We start from the raw sequence: 15511 nt of genomic DNA, 5'->3' as shown, positions 1-15511 counted from the left end.
CAGAACTGTTCTGTCATTCCATAACTCCCCCAACTCCCAATCCCTGGCAACTATTGATCTGCTCTCTATCACTATAGATATTTTTTTTTGGTTTATTTATTTTTTAGAATGTCCTACAAATGGATTCATATAGTATCTAACCTTCTGAGATGGATTTTTTTTCACTCAGACAAATGACTTCGAGATTAATCCAAGTTGGTGCATACATCAATAGTTCTCTCCTTTTTATTGCTGGATATGGATGTACCACAGTCTGTTTATTCATTCACCCACTGAAGGACATCTGGGTTGTTTCCAGTCTTCAGAGATGATAAATAAAGTTGCTACGAATATTGACAAGTTTTTGGCTGAATGCAAGTTTTATTTCTCTTGGATAAGTACCTAGGAGTGGGATTGCTGGGTCACATGGTAAGGATATGTTTAACTTTGTAAGAAACTTCCAGAGTAGCTGCATCATTTTACCTTCCCACCAACAGCATATGAGAGTTCCAGTTGCTCCATAACCTCACTGACACTTGGTATTGTCAGGATTTTTATTTTAGCCATTCTATAGGTGTGCATTTTCCCCAAAATGGGAAAGCAAATAGCCAGATTTTGATAGGGAATCATCTAAAATTTTATCTTAATTTATTTGGTTATTGGTTTGGATAGTAAGGGATACACACCTATGTGGAAAGATTGTGAGGAAAAGCAACAATTTGTTTAATATAAAAGTAGATAGTGGCTCCTCTGTAGAAAGGGAGGTAGATGCCATCCACTACGTTCCCTAGAGGCTCTAAGATACTGAGGATGTGTTATTTATGAAGCGGCATGGTGGTACATGTGACCTGTTCTGTTCTTCTTCTTCAAACTATACCCATGTGTTTGATAGATTTCACAATTAACAATTTTTAAAGAGATATTTGAGCACAGAAAACACACAAAAACCCCAAAGTAATGCAGAAGAACATTTTAAAACCACTTCTTTCAAGAGTTCAAGTACAATGAGTTAAAACACTTTAAAGCATTTTGTAGAATTTGAATATAAGACTTTTTTTAAAGCTTGTTTAAAACTAAAATAATTTCCTTAATATTTCTGTGCTTGTGTACACCCCATAGGCGAAATGGCTGATGGGCTAGCCAGTTTGTTAATGAGTTTGTTTCTTTCCAGAAGCCTCAACCATAGGCTGGTCATGGTTAGACCATTCTTAATGACTGGCAAAGAGTAGTTTCTTCCTAGAAACCAGGATCAGAACTTGACTTTATATAAGAAGCACAGTGAACATACCATCTTTGCTATTCACAAACTATTAGACACCTCCCAGGTCACAGTCAAGGCTACACAACACTTCAGCAACACTTCCTTGTTGCCATCAACATCTTGTAAGGAGAACATTTACCTGTGACAACACTGGGAATTTTGGAGAGAAAGCTCTTGACTGTTCTGATAGGCACACCACCTGTCTTGTCATCTTGCATCTTTGTAATGATGTCTTCAATCTGAAAGAGATTAAAGAAAAGAAGTGTTATTGTATCTCACAAAGTAATAGTAAACAGTACCTTTATAAATAGCCAAAATGTGGGAACATGGATGCCAATAAGAGATACTAGGAAAAGCCTCTGCCTCAGTCAATAAACTTAGTAGCAGGATCTGCTATGGGCCAAGTGCTGGGGATAGGGAGGCCAGGGGGTTATATATAAATAGCATAAAGCATGGTCTGTAAGAACAACCACTTGCCCCCAGTTCAGCAAGTAAGGAGAAAGAAATTCTTTTTTTTTTTTTTAATTTTAATTTTTATTTATTTATTTATTTATTGGCTGTGTTGGGTCTTCGTTTCTGTGCGAGGGCTTTCTCTAGTTGCGGCGAGCGGGGGCCACTCTTCATCACGGTGCGCTGGCCTCTCACTATCGCGGCCTCTCTTGTTGCGGAGCACAGGCTCCAGACGCGCAGGCTCAGCAGTTGTGGCACACGGGCTTAGTTGCTCCGCGGCATGTGGGATCTTCCCAGACCAGGGCTCGAACCCGTGTCCCCTGCATTAGCAGGCAGATTCTCAACCACTGCGCCACCAGGGAAGCCCAAGAAATTCTTGATAGGATTGGATCCAACATGCAATTCAATATGTATGTGATGAAATTCCTCCTCTTTCCTAAATTGGGTTTATATATAGGTTGAGCCATATGAAATTGCCACATTCAACCTAAAAATGGCAATTTCCTATAGTTTAACCTAACATTATTAACATACTGCTGTTAGAAGTATAGGCGGGGCTGCCTTTGGGACCAGAGAAGGATTCAGCCAGAGTCACATAGGGGAAAAAATAAAGAATATAAATCAAGATATGGAAAGTGCTGATGTGGAGAAGTTGGAGGACAAGTCTCATGGTTGTGAGTGGTGGCATGAGGGGCGTCACCTTTAGCCAGGACTAAGATGGAACAAGAACACGATCCTCTCCTTTTGGACTAGAGAAGACCACACTACCATGAGAAAGACCATGGTGGGCTATGGCCTGGAGCCAGGTGAAATTGTATTGATGAGACAAGATACTGTGTACATAGACTGAAAACAGAACAGAGAGAGGAGATGGACTACCAAGGATGTAGGTGCCTAAACTGGGAAACCAATCTGTAGCTGAGAATTTACAAGCCAGATGTAATTTCCTGGGCAGAAATCTTTGGAATAGGATACACAGCAACCTGTAACAAGGACATAGATCTTTTTGTTTGGTGAGTGGTAGGGAAGGGCAACTGGAAAAGGGAAGAAGATAGTGCTTAGTTTTATCACATATTTTGTTCCCCTAAGCAATAGAATGTATTTGAAACACCAGGATGGATTCTCTGAGTGCTTCCAGAGTAGAGTCACATAATTTTAAGTCTAGAAATTTAAAGCTGGAGTTCACTTAGTCTAATGTACTAGTATAGCAATTTGTGGGTAAGTGAGTTTCTCAAATCACATGACTAACAACTTATTTGAAAGAAATAGGTAATTTGTTAGAGACAAAGTTAGCATAAGATATAATGTAATAATAATAATAATATACAATAGCAAAATATAATAAGAATTTATTATGTAGGTACTATTCTAAATACTATAGACATATTATCCTATTTAATTCCCATGATTACTTCATAGCCTAGATTCCACTATTATCCTCATTTTCAGATAAAGAAGCTGAGATTTAGTGAGGTGTATCAATCAGGGTAGACTAAGTTAAGCTGTGGTAACAAATAACCCTCAAAATCACAATGGTTTAATGTAACCAAGTTTATTTTTCTCTCATGCTACAAGTCTATCAGAGATCACCAGGACGAATCTGTTCATTGTAGTTACCCTGGGACCGAGGCTGACGGAGTAGCCACCGTCTTGAATGTTGCTGCTCATTGTGTTAGAGAGACAAGAGAGAATTCTGGAGACTCTTGCATGAGTTATTGCATGTTATAGCCCAGACGTTACTATAATAATATCACAATTCTTTGGACAGGATGAGTCACCACCCAACCACAAAGGAACCAGGGGGTCCAGTCTTCTGGGTGCCAGGAAGAGAGGGGAGAGGACCATCTCTGAGCAGCATCAGTGACACCACAGAGATTAAACCACCTTCCCAAGGTCACACAGCTACCCAGTGGTGGATCTGAGCTTGAACACAGCCACATATCCCAGAGATCAGGCTTCTAAACCCTGGGGTGCTTTGTCACCCAGTAAGAGTCTCAGAGAAGCAGCCAAGCAGGAAGACCATTCTCCCCTGGATATTTCTTGGTTTCCCAGAGAAGTACTGATAGTGAGAAAGAATCTTAAGCTCCCTGCCCCTTAGGCAGTGGTTGAATATATCACACCAGGAAAAAGGGTCATTCTCTGAAGACCTGTATTCTGTTAGATGACAGAATAAGGAGGATTTTCAACCACATTCTTGTTAATAGTCTCAGCTAGAGCCCCACCTTTTGTCCTCTAAACTCAACGCAATGATTCAGACTAGTTTGAGTATTTATTACTTATTGATAGTCAAGGAGAGTTATTCCTAGAAAAATGATCAGATTTTCAAAGTAATCTATACTTTTGATCTAGTGTGCTATGTGAAACCAGAAGTATCAGTTAGTTACATTGCTGCTTTTTATGAAATGGCCTGAAAAATCACTGGGAATTGGAGGAAAGCCAGTATTTCAATTCAGTTAGACCCCTGACTTGACATTAGTTGGTAAAAGTTCCAGTCTGTTCTGATGTGGAGTGGATTTAAAAACTGACAGAGGACATCTCCATGATTCTTTTTTCCTCTGCTCTGTTTAGTTGCTTTATCACACCATTGAATCTTAAAAGGACCTGTCTACTAAAGAAGAAAACCTATCTTCTTATGTTGGCCCACAGCGTACCAAGAGGTAGATCACTCGTCAGAGGTTACAGCTAGATCCAAAGGACAATCTCCTTAAATGACCAGAAAGGGGATAATGTTCTAGCAATAGTTTACAGCATCAGAGGTGTAGAAGAATGTTTCACTGATCCCCAATTCTTGACTGCTCCCCAGAATTAACAGACACCCAGATCCTTGTTCTGGCCTCATGGTGGGCGGAAAGTCTGCTTCTTGACTTTGGGGCTTAGCCATGTGACTTGCCTGGCTAATGGGATGTTATTGAATGTGATGTGAGCAGAAGCTTTCAATGTACCTGGATGGTGATGCTTACCCCCTTCCCTGGCCCTCCTGCATCAGATAGTTGTTGTTCCAAGGAAGGTGAGAGACATCTAGAGCAGAAGGGACCCAACCCATAGCTAGACAGTCAAAACTCAGCTGACCTGCAGACTCATGAGTGAGAAATGCATGCTTATTGCTGTATGCCACTGAGTTTGGAGTGATTTGCTATGCAGAAAAATTGTGGCTATAGCTGACTGATACACAGGGCTCTGAAAAAAAAATGCATTTGTCAAAATTGATGAAACCACAACAAATAATAAGAATCAATAAACCTTAGAGGTAGGGCATCCTAGAATCCAACCCTTTTAAAGAATGCAGAAATTCCATCTACACCATTCACGATGTGCTTAAAAATTCTTAGGGTTTATTCTAACATTATGTCAGGCAAATTTGTGATAGCTGAGTTTGATTCCATAGCATGGTCCACTGTGACATCAGCTAATAATACTGTCTCTGAAAAGTTTTTCATGGTTTCTGGAGAAATGCTAAGAGTACAGACCTACCAAAAGATCAAAAGTGGGCTCCCAGGAGCTTATATAAATTATAATGACAAACATTTTCAGAACATCTATGTTATGATCAATACTGTCCTAGGTATTTTAATACTTTTCTCAGTCTTAAAATTTATTTAACAAAGATACTGAAATTAAGGCTCAGAAAGGTTAAGTCATTTATCCAAGGACACACAGCTATTAAGTGGCAAAGCCAGGATTCTTACCCAAGTCTTCCTGTGTCCAATGCCCAAGCTCTGTCTATTAAATCTAAGATTCATCTTTTATCCTCAACCAGTGCCTGCCAACATGCTTTTTAGATACAAGGCACTTAATACTGTTTGCATTGAAGGGAACGTTTAGCTCAGTCCTAAGAGGATAAAGGAGAAAAAAAGAGAAATTGATCCAGATAATCAGATTCTCAACCATCTCAAGGTTTATTTTGGCCCAATGACTGTTGACGTCTTGTTGCTCAGCATTTTCTCTCTTTGTCCCAGGGGCTTGGTTGGACTTATCCTCTATTGGCAGATCACAGCTCCTGGGTTGGGAATGGGGAGACAGGAGGTATATACTTTTGTTTTCTTGACTGTTCAGTTCCATCTAACTTCTGGTACCTTTTGTTCCTGAAGAATAGCAACATCAATTCCCTGAAGTTCTGTGTCATCAGGGAGCATGTTGGACCTAAGTTACACTGTGCCAATCAATAAGCAGGTGGCCCTTATCTGACAGCCAAGTGATGCGGAGAAACCACGTGGCCAGCTCGGCCAGTTCTGCCTGGATGGCTCACAACAACCAAACGCCCTTCTCTAAGGAGCTCAGAGCTCAGCACTGACAAGCAGGTAAAACATCCTTCCAAACAGCAGGAAAAATGGAAAGCACTATACCATAGAGTGGGTTTTCTTTGAAATGAAAAGGAATATTATGAGGACAGTAGACATAATTCACTGAAATAGCCATGGGGTATAAGAGAGGAGTGGGGAGAAGCAATCCTCCTTTTACAAACTGAAGCCACAGAAGGACAGTAGGAAGAACACTGGTCTGAGGCCCAAGAGAAATGCCAGCCTCAGCTTCACTGTTTTGCTGTGTTGACCTTAGACAAGATACTTAACCTCTCTGGACTTCACTTCCCTCATCTCTACAGCGATAGCTCTGGTTGCTAAACTAAGATTTCTAGTTCTAAAACATGAGAGACTTCTCTGACTTGACAAGTGCAAAGCTGTGTCTGCAAGGAAGGAATAGGACCAGCAATCAGGCCCCTGGGTTACCATCCTGCCCATCTGCCAGGTGGATACATGCAGAACGCTTCCCAGTGCTGAGCAGTGCAAGGTGGGGGAAAGGTGCTGGGCAGGACCAGGGATTTTTGATGTTTTTAGAAATCATTTTAGACAGATGGCATCAGAAGCCACACAGAGACATGATCCAAAGAGGCCTTGACACTGCCCTTTCTTGGCCAGCTCCATCTCTGTTTGGATAGATGGCATGACTAACAGAAATGACTAAGGGCAAATATTAGTTTTGTTTGTGTAATTTAATTATCTGATAACTAATTTATTTAGCTCCTCCAATCTTTCCTCAGTGGAAGATTAGAAAACGTCAAGAACAGGCAAACTATGTTGCCATTATTAAAAAAAAAAAAATACACCACAACTTCAGCAAAGAAGGCAGAGTATGCCTCAGGCATGAAGGTCTTTTTTATTGAAGCATTTCATCTTGACTTAGCAATCAGTTGCCTATTTCTAGCTACTAATGACTGTTACTTCAGCTCCTGCATTCATTAAAAACCTCTTCTATTTTGGTGTCTGCGAATGAGTGAAAATGAATCTTTGGACACATCTTATCAGCCCAGAGGCAGGAATCAGAGCTGGCAAGTGATAATCATATTCCTTAATCCAAAATGGGCATGCTCCACTGAGTATGGTCTGTCCCATATGTGTTCCATAAGATCAGGCCATTTCTCACTTTTATTTTTAAAAACACCACACACTGCTATTCCCAACATTTAAATGTCCTCAGCTTCACCTACTGGTTTAGTGGACATTTAATGAGCATCTACAAAGTGCCAGGCACTGATTTAGTTTCTATGGTTACAAAAAGTAGGTAAAAGAGAGAATCTGTTCCTCTTCATCATGGACTAATAAATTCCAGAAAGACTCAGGGATGTAGCCTGTGTTGGAGACAGCAGAGCCAAGTATGAGTTCCAAAGAAGTTAGAAACACTAAGGAATACCACTTTCAGAGACCCTCAGAGGGGGAACCATCAAGACTTCCACCCTTTTCCTCCATCCCATTCAAAAGGCTGATTTCAATGTCAGGAGCAGACTTTTGAGATTCCTTGTGCTAGCTATGACAATGATTGCAATGCCTGCTAACTTGTATTCAGTTAAACTTACTTTGAATCACTGTATCAGCCTAGAATGCTTTTGACGGAAAGTTAAAAAAAATCCAAACTCAGAGCCGTATGGAGGTTCCTTAAAAAACTAAAAATAGAGCTACCATATGATCTTGCAATCCTACCCCTGGGCATATATCTGGATAAAACAATAATTTAAAAAGATACATGGTGCGGAAGGGGAGATGCAGCACGTGAAAAGGAGGGCCTCTGGAGTGAGGAGTTCCAGAGTTTGCAGGTAAACTTATAAAGTAATATAAAAATATTGTCATATGAGATAGCCTCATCCACCAGAGGGCAGACATCAGAAGCAAGAAGAACTACAATCCTACAGCCTGTGGAAGAGAAAAAACATTCACAGAAAGATAGACAAGATGAAAAGGCAGAGGGCTATGTACCAGATGAAGGAACAAGATAAAACCCCAGAAAAACAAAATCTTCCAGAAAAAAAAACTTCCAAAAAAAGAATTCAGAATAATGATAGTGAAGATGATCCAGGACCTCAGAAAAAGAGTGGAGGCAAAGATCGAGAAGATGCAAGAAATGTTTAACAAAGACCTAGAAGAACTAAAGAACAAACAAACAGAGATGAACAATACAGTAACTGAAATGACAACTACACTAGAAGGAATCAGTAGCAGAATAACTGAGGCAGAAGAACGGATAAGTGACCTGGAAGACAGAATGGTGGTATTCACTGCCACGGAACAGAATAAAGAAAAAAGAATGTAAAGAAATGAAGACAGCCTAAGAGACTTCTGAGACAACATTAAACGCAACAACATTCACATTATAGGGGTCCCAGAAGGAGTAGAGAGAGAGAAAGGACCCGAGAAAATATTTGAAGAGATTATAGTCGAAAACTTCCCTAACATGGGAAAGGAAATAGGCACCCAAGTCCAGGAAGCGCAGAGAGTCCCATAAAGGATAAACCCAAGGAGAAACATGCTGAGACACATAGTAATCAAACTGACAAAAATTAAAGACAAAGAAAAATTATTGAAAGCAACAAGGGAAAAATGACAAATAACATACAAGGGAACTCCCATAAGGTTAACAGCTGATTTCTCAGCAGAAACTCTACAAGCCAGAAGGGAGTGGCATGATATATTTAAAGTGATGCAAGGGAAGAACCTACAACCAAGATTACTCTACCTGGCAAGGATCTCATTCAGATTCAACAGAGAAATCAAAAGCTTTATGGACAAGCAAAAGCTAAGAGAATTCAGCACCACCAAACCAGCTCTACAACAAACGTTAAAGGAACTTCTCTAAGTGGGAAACACAAGAGAAGAAAAGGACCTACAAAAACAAACCCATAACAATTAAGAAAATGGTAATAGGAATATACATATCGATAATTACCTTGAACATGAATGGATTAAATGCTCCAACCAAAAGACAGGGTTGCTGAATGGATACAAAAACAAGACCCATATATATGCTGTCTACAAGAGACCCACTTCAGACCTAGGTACACATACAGACTGAGAGTGAGGGGATGGAAAAAGATATTCCATTCAAATGGAAATCAAAAGAAAGCTGGAGTAGCAATACTTGTATCAGATAAGATAGACTTTAAAATAAAGACTGTTACAAGAGACAAGGAAGGACACCACATAATGATCAAGGGATCAATCCAAGAAGAAGATATAACAATTATTAATATATATTCACCCAACATAGGAGCACCTCAATACATAAGGCAACTGCTAACAGCTATAAAAGAGGAAATCGACAGTAACACAATAATAGTGGGGGACTTTAACACCTCACTTACACCAGTGGACAGATCATCCAAACAGAAAATTAATAAAGAAACACAAGTTTTAAATGACACAATAGACCAGATAGATTTAATTGATATTTATAGGACATTCCATCCAAAACAGCAGATTATACACTTTCTTCTCAAGTGTACATGGTACATTCTCCAGGATAGATCACATCTCGGGTCACCAATCAAGCTTCAGTAATTTAAGAAATTGAAATCATATCAAGCATCTTTTCTGACCACAACACTATGAGATTAGAAATCAATTACAGGGAAAAAAACGTAAAAACACAACACATGGAGGCTAAAGAATACGTTACTAAATAACCAAGAGATACAGAAGAAATCAAGAGGAAATCAAAAAGTACCTAGAGACAAATGACAATGAAAACACAATGATCCAAAACCTATGGGATGCAGCAAAGCAGTTCTAAGAGGGAAGTTTATAGCAATACAAACCTACCGCAAGAAACAAGACAAATATCAAATAAACAATTTAACCTTACGCCTAAAGGAACTAGAGAAAGAAGAACAAACAAAACCCAAAGTTAGTAGAAGGAAAGAAATCATAAAGATCAGAGCAGAAATAAATGAAATAGAAAAGAAGAAAACAATAGCAAAGATCAAGAGAACTAAAGCTGGTTCTTTGAGAAGATAAATAAAATTGATAAGCCATTAGCCAGACTCATCAAGAAAAAGAGGGAGAGGACTCAAATCAATAAAATTAGAAATGAAAAAGGAGAAGTTACAACGGACACAGCAGAAATACAAAGCATCATAAGAGACTACAACAAGCAACTCTATGCCAATAAAATGGACAACCTGAAAGAAATGGACAAATTCTTAGAAAGGTACAACCTTCCAAGACTGAACCAGGAAGAAATAGAAAATATGAACAGACCAATCACAAGCACTGAAATTGAAACTGTGATTAAAAATCTTCCAACAAACAAAAGTCCAGGACCAGACGGCTTCACAGGTGAATTCTATCAAACATTTAGAGAAGAGCTAAAACCCATCCTTCTCAAACTCTTCCAAAAAACTGCAGAGGAAGGAACACTCCTAAACTCATTCTATGAGGCCACCATCACCCTGATACCAAAACCAGACAAAGATACTACAAAAAAAGAAAATTACAGACCAATATCACTGATGAATATTGATACAAAAATCCTCAACAAAATACTAGCAAACAGAATCCAACAACACATTAAAAGGATCATACACCATGATCAAGTGGGATTTATCTCAGGGATGCAAGGATTCTTCAATATACACCAATCAATCAATATGATACACCATAATAACAAATTGAAGAATAAAAACAATATGATCATCTCAATAGATGCAGAAAAAGCTTTTGACAAAATTCAACACCCATTTATGATAAAAACTCCCCAGAAAGCGGACATAGAGGGAAACTACCTCAACATAATAAATGCCATAAACGACAAACCCACAGCAAACATCATTCTCAATGGTGAAAAACTGAAAGCATCTCCTCTAAGATAAGGAACAAGACAAGGATGTCCACTCTCGCCACTATTATTCAACATAGTTTTGGAAGTCCTAGCCACGGCAATCAGAGAAGAAAAAGAAATAAAAGGAATACAAATTGGAAAAGAAGAAGTAAAGCTGTCACTGTTTGCAGACGACATGACACTATACGTAGAGAATCCTAAAGATGCCACCAGAAAACTACTAGAGCTAATCAATGAATTTGGTAAAGTTGCAGGATACAAAATTAATTCACAGAAATCTCTTGCATTCCTATACACTAATGATGAAAAATGTGAAAGAGAAATTAAGGAAACACTCCCATTTACCACTGCAACAAAAATAATAAAATACGTAGGAATAAACCTACCTAAGGAGACAGAAGACCTCTATGCAGAAAACTATAAGACACTGATGAAAGAAATTAAAGGTGATACCAACAGATGGAGAGATATACCATGTTCTTGGATTGGAAGAATCAATATTGTGAAAATGACTATACTACCCAAAGTAATCTACAGATTCAAGGCAATCCCTATCAAATTACCAATGGCAATTTTTACAGAACTAGAACAAAATATCTTAAAATTTGCATGGAGAAACAAGAGACCCCGAATAGCCAAAGCAGTCTTGAGGGAAAAAAAACAGAGCTGGAGGAATCAGACTCCCTGACTTCAGACTATACTACAAAGCTACAGTAATCAAGACAATATGGTACTGGCACAAAAACAGAAATATAGATCAATGGAACAGGATAGAAAGCCCAGAGATAAACCCACACACCTATGGTCAACTAATCTATGACAAAGTAGGCAAGGATATACAATGGAGAAAAGACAGTCTCTTCATAAGTGGTGCTGGGAAAACTGGACAGCTACATGTAAAAGAATGAAATTAGAACACTCCCTAACACCATACACAAAAATAAACTCAAAATGGATTAGAGACCTAAATGTAAGACCGGACACTATAAAACTCTTAGAGGAAAACATAGGAAGAACACTCTTTGACATAAATCACAGCAAGATCTTTTTTGATCCACCTCCTAGAGTAATGGAAATAAAAACCAAAAGAAACAAATGGGACCTTATGAAACTTAAAAGCTTTTGCAAAGCAAAGGAAACCATAAACAAGATGAAAAGACCACCCTGAGAATGGCAGAAAATATTTGCAAACGAATCAATGGACAAAGGATTAATCTCCAAAATATATAAACAGCTCATGCAGCTCAATATCAAAAAAAACAAACAGCCCAACCAAAAAATGGGCAGAAGGCCTAAATAGACATTACTCCAAAGAAGACATACAGATGGTCAAGAAGCACATGAAAAACTGCTCAACATCAGTAATTATTAGAGGAATAAAAATCAAAACTACAACGAGGTATCACCTCACACCAGTTAGAATGGGCATCATCAGAAAATGTACAAACCACAAACGCTGGAGAGGGTGTGGAGAAAAGGGAACCCTCTTGCACTGTTGGTGGGAATGTAAATTGATACAGCCACTAGGGAGAACAGTATGGAGTTTCCTTAAAAAACTAAAAACAGACTACCATATGACCCAGCTATCCCACTACTGGGCACATACCCTGAGAAAATCATAATTCAAAAAGAGTCATGTACCACAATGTTCATTGCAGCACTATTTACAATAGCCAAGACAAAGAAGCAACCTAAATGTCCATTGACAGATGAACGGATAAAGAAGATGTCATAACATATATACAATGGAATATTATTCAGCCAGAAAAAAGAATGAAATAATGCCATTTGCAGCAACATGGGTGGACCTAGAGATTATCATACTAAGTAAGTCAGAGAAAGACAAATATCATATGATATCACCTATATGTGGAATCTAAAATATGATACAAATGATCTTACATGCAAAACAGAAACAGACTCACGGACATAGAAAACAAACTTATGGTTACAAAAGGGAAAAGAGGGGAGGAAGGATAAATTAGGAGTTTGGAATTAACATACACACACTACTGTATGTAAAACAGATAAACAACAATGTCTTACTGTGTAGCACAGGGAACTATATTCCATATCTTGTAATAATCTGTAATGGAAAAGAATCTGAAAAACAATATATACATATATAGTTATATATATAAAATTGAATCACTTTGCTGTACACCAGAAACTTACACAATGTTGTAAACCAACTATACTTCAATAAAAAATTTTTAAAAATCCAAAATCCAAACATGAGGTATTATTTTCCCCCCATAACAAGTACTATCCATGTGGGTGGCTGCTGGCATTACTGCAGTTACTCAGTCCTACATGAATCGCCATCTTGGCTTTTCCTTCACAGTTTCCAGATAGCTACCACAGCTCTAGACGTCACTTCTATGTTAAAGAAGAAGAAAGGTGGGAAGAAGCAGGGAGTGTTGGTACAGCTGTACTTGTTCCTTTTATCTGGAAAAGTATATTCCTTCCCAGAAGATCCCAACAGATCTCTGTTCTAGTCTCACTGGCCAGAACGGGGTCACATGGCTACATGTGGTTGCAAAGGAAGCTGGAAAGAGGGTAATTAGCTTTTCCAGCCTCTACACCACATGGAACTATGGGAATAGGAGAATGGAAATGGGGTTGGGTTAACCAAGTAACACTCTCTGCCACAAAGACACTGTATTAAAGAACATTCATGAAGGATGGTTAGGCAGATCTTGATTTTTCTCTGATCTGTTCTCTACATGCAGCCTGTTGATGCTCTTAGAGGAAAAAATTTGATCCTTTAACTTAAAATCTGTCTATGGTTTCTCGGTGTTTCTGTTATAAGCTCTTATAGAACCCTCTATCTTTTCTCTCTATCAATTATCACTTTAATTCGTACTTGTATTTCTCATTAGATTAAATGATTTTGCTCACCATTTAATCCTAATTGTGGGTGCTCAGTAAATATTTATTGAATGAATAATCAAATGTATGCATCAGTAAATGAATGAATGAATGAATGAATGAATGACATGAGTACTATATTCTTAAAGAACTTTATCTTGGAATCCAGCATTGAATGGGATACTTAATGTATCATGGATTTAGGGGTAGTGATATCTGCCATTTAAAGTGAATTCGGTATTTACATTTTTAAGATCATTCTGCTTTGGAAATGCGTTAAGTAAACAGAAATCTCAAGATTCCATGAACCTTAGCAACAGTGTTCAAGGAATTGCTAAATAGGCACCTAAGTACCAGTCCAGCTAGGAGCCAGTTCCCCAATGGACTGATCCTGACATCACCCAGGGGCAGTGCCAGGCTAGAAGGATGAAGCAGTGTTATTTGCTTTGTCTCCTGGAAGCTTATTTTTATGGGTCTTTTTTAAAATAAATTTGTTTATCTTATTTATTTATTTTTGGTTATGTTGGGTCTTCTTTGCTGTATGCGGGCTTTCTCTAGTTGCGGCGAGTGGGGTCTACTCTTCGTTGCAGTGTGCGGGCTTCTCATTGCGGTGGCTTCTCTTGTTGTGGAGCACATGCTCTAGGCACACGAGCTTCAGTAGTTGTGGCATGTGGGCTCAGTAGCTGTGGCTTGCGGGCTCTAGAGTGCAGGCTCAGTAGTTGTGGCACACGGGCTTAGTTGTTCCGCGGCATATGGGATCTTCCTGGACCTGGGCTCGAATCCCTGTCCCCTGAATTGGCAGGCGGATTCTTAACCACTGTGCCACCAGGGAAGTCCCATTTTTATGGTTTTACTATTACCATACGTAGTGCTTCATAAATTACTTTTATGGAAAACATTGTTCCCCATTTAACTGAAGAGAAAAGCAGGCAAGAATGACGTTCTAGGTCAGTGGACAAGTGGCCTGTTGATGATACTTTAGGGGAAATGACTTTCCCCTGAGCTTGGCTGCAATAGTCATGCCTTAGAAGGCATTGTCTCTCCTGTAGAAGAATCTATTGTTTGTTTGCAAATATGAGTGGAGCAGGTCCTTTGGGCAAGCCACGGAACAAGGAATCTCTGACTGCAGAAGGTCAGATACAAGGCAAATGAGGAAAATGAATATCGACCAATGAAACATTCTAGCAATGTCAGAGGACCTACAATCTCTTTATTATATTCTCAAGTTACTCTAATTGAGTTTGCTATCTGCTTCTTATTGGGAACAGATAAACACAGTGATACTTAGGAAAGGTAAACTGTCCAAGGCCAAATGAGACTTGAATAATGAGATTATTGGTAAGAAACCCAGGCAGTCTTGCTCCAGAGCCGGCTCCCTGAGTCACTACACCAGTGCCAGGGCAGCTCCCAGGGAGGCCTCGGTAAACCTAAGACTTTAGCTGTGTGGAAGGAGATGCAGAAGGTGGGGCCACATCTTGTGTTTAAAAGTTTAATACACAGTGTGGAAGGCAGAAAAATGCCCACCTCCCCCCCGTCCCCCAAAAAAGATGTCCACATCTTTTTTGGAACCTGTGAATATATTGCCTTACATGGCAAAAGACATATTGCAAATGTAATGCGTTTAGGGCTTTGAGATGGAGTGGTTATCCCGCATTATCCAGCTGGGCTTAGTCTAATCACATGAGTCCTTCAAAGACAAGGACTTTTCCCAGGTGCAGTCAGTGAGAGAGAGATGTGGCCACAGAAAAAGGGTCAGAGAAATGGGACTTCGCTGGCTTTGAAGATGGAGGGAGGGGCCACAATCCAAGGGATGTGGGAGGCTTCTAGAAGCCAGAAAAGGCAAGGAAA

At 39.2% G+C, this 15511-nt stretch overlaps 1 protein-coding gene across 1 annotated transcript in view; it reads right to left on the bottom strand.

Annotated features, from left to right (window-relative positions):
• RGS6 (regulator of G protein signaling 6) overlaps positions 1-15511 on the bottom strand; it is a 583949-nt gene that overhangs the window by 181359 nt on the left and 387079 nt on the right. Inside the window, 1 exon segment of the mRNA XM_036844242.1 lies at positions 1380-1479. Coding sequence (XP_036700137.1) covers positions 1380-1479 — 100 coding nt within the window.

This window comes from Balaenoptera musculus, chromosome 2 (genome assembly GCF_009873245.2).
Source record: "Balaenoptera musculus isolate JJ_BM4_2016_0621 chromosome 2, mBalMus1.pri.v3, whole genome shotgun sequence".
In the NCBI taxonomy this organism is placed as follows: Eukaryota; Metazoa; Chordata; class Mammalia; order Artiodactyla; family Balaenopteridae; genus Balaenoptera; species Balaenoptera musculus.
The sequence above is the reverse complement of the archived record's forward strand: the minus strand, read 5'-3'. Positions and strand labels throughout refer to the sequence as shown.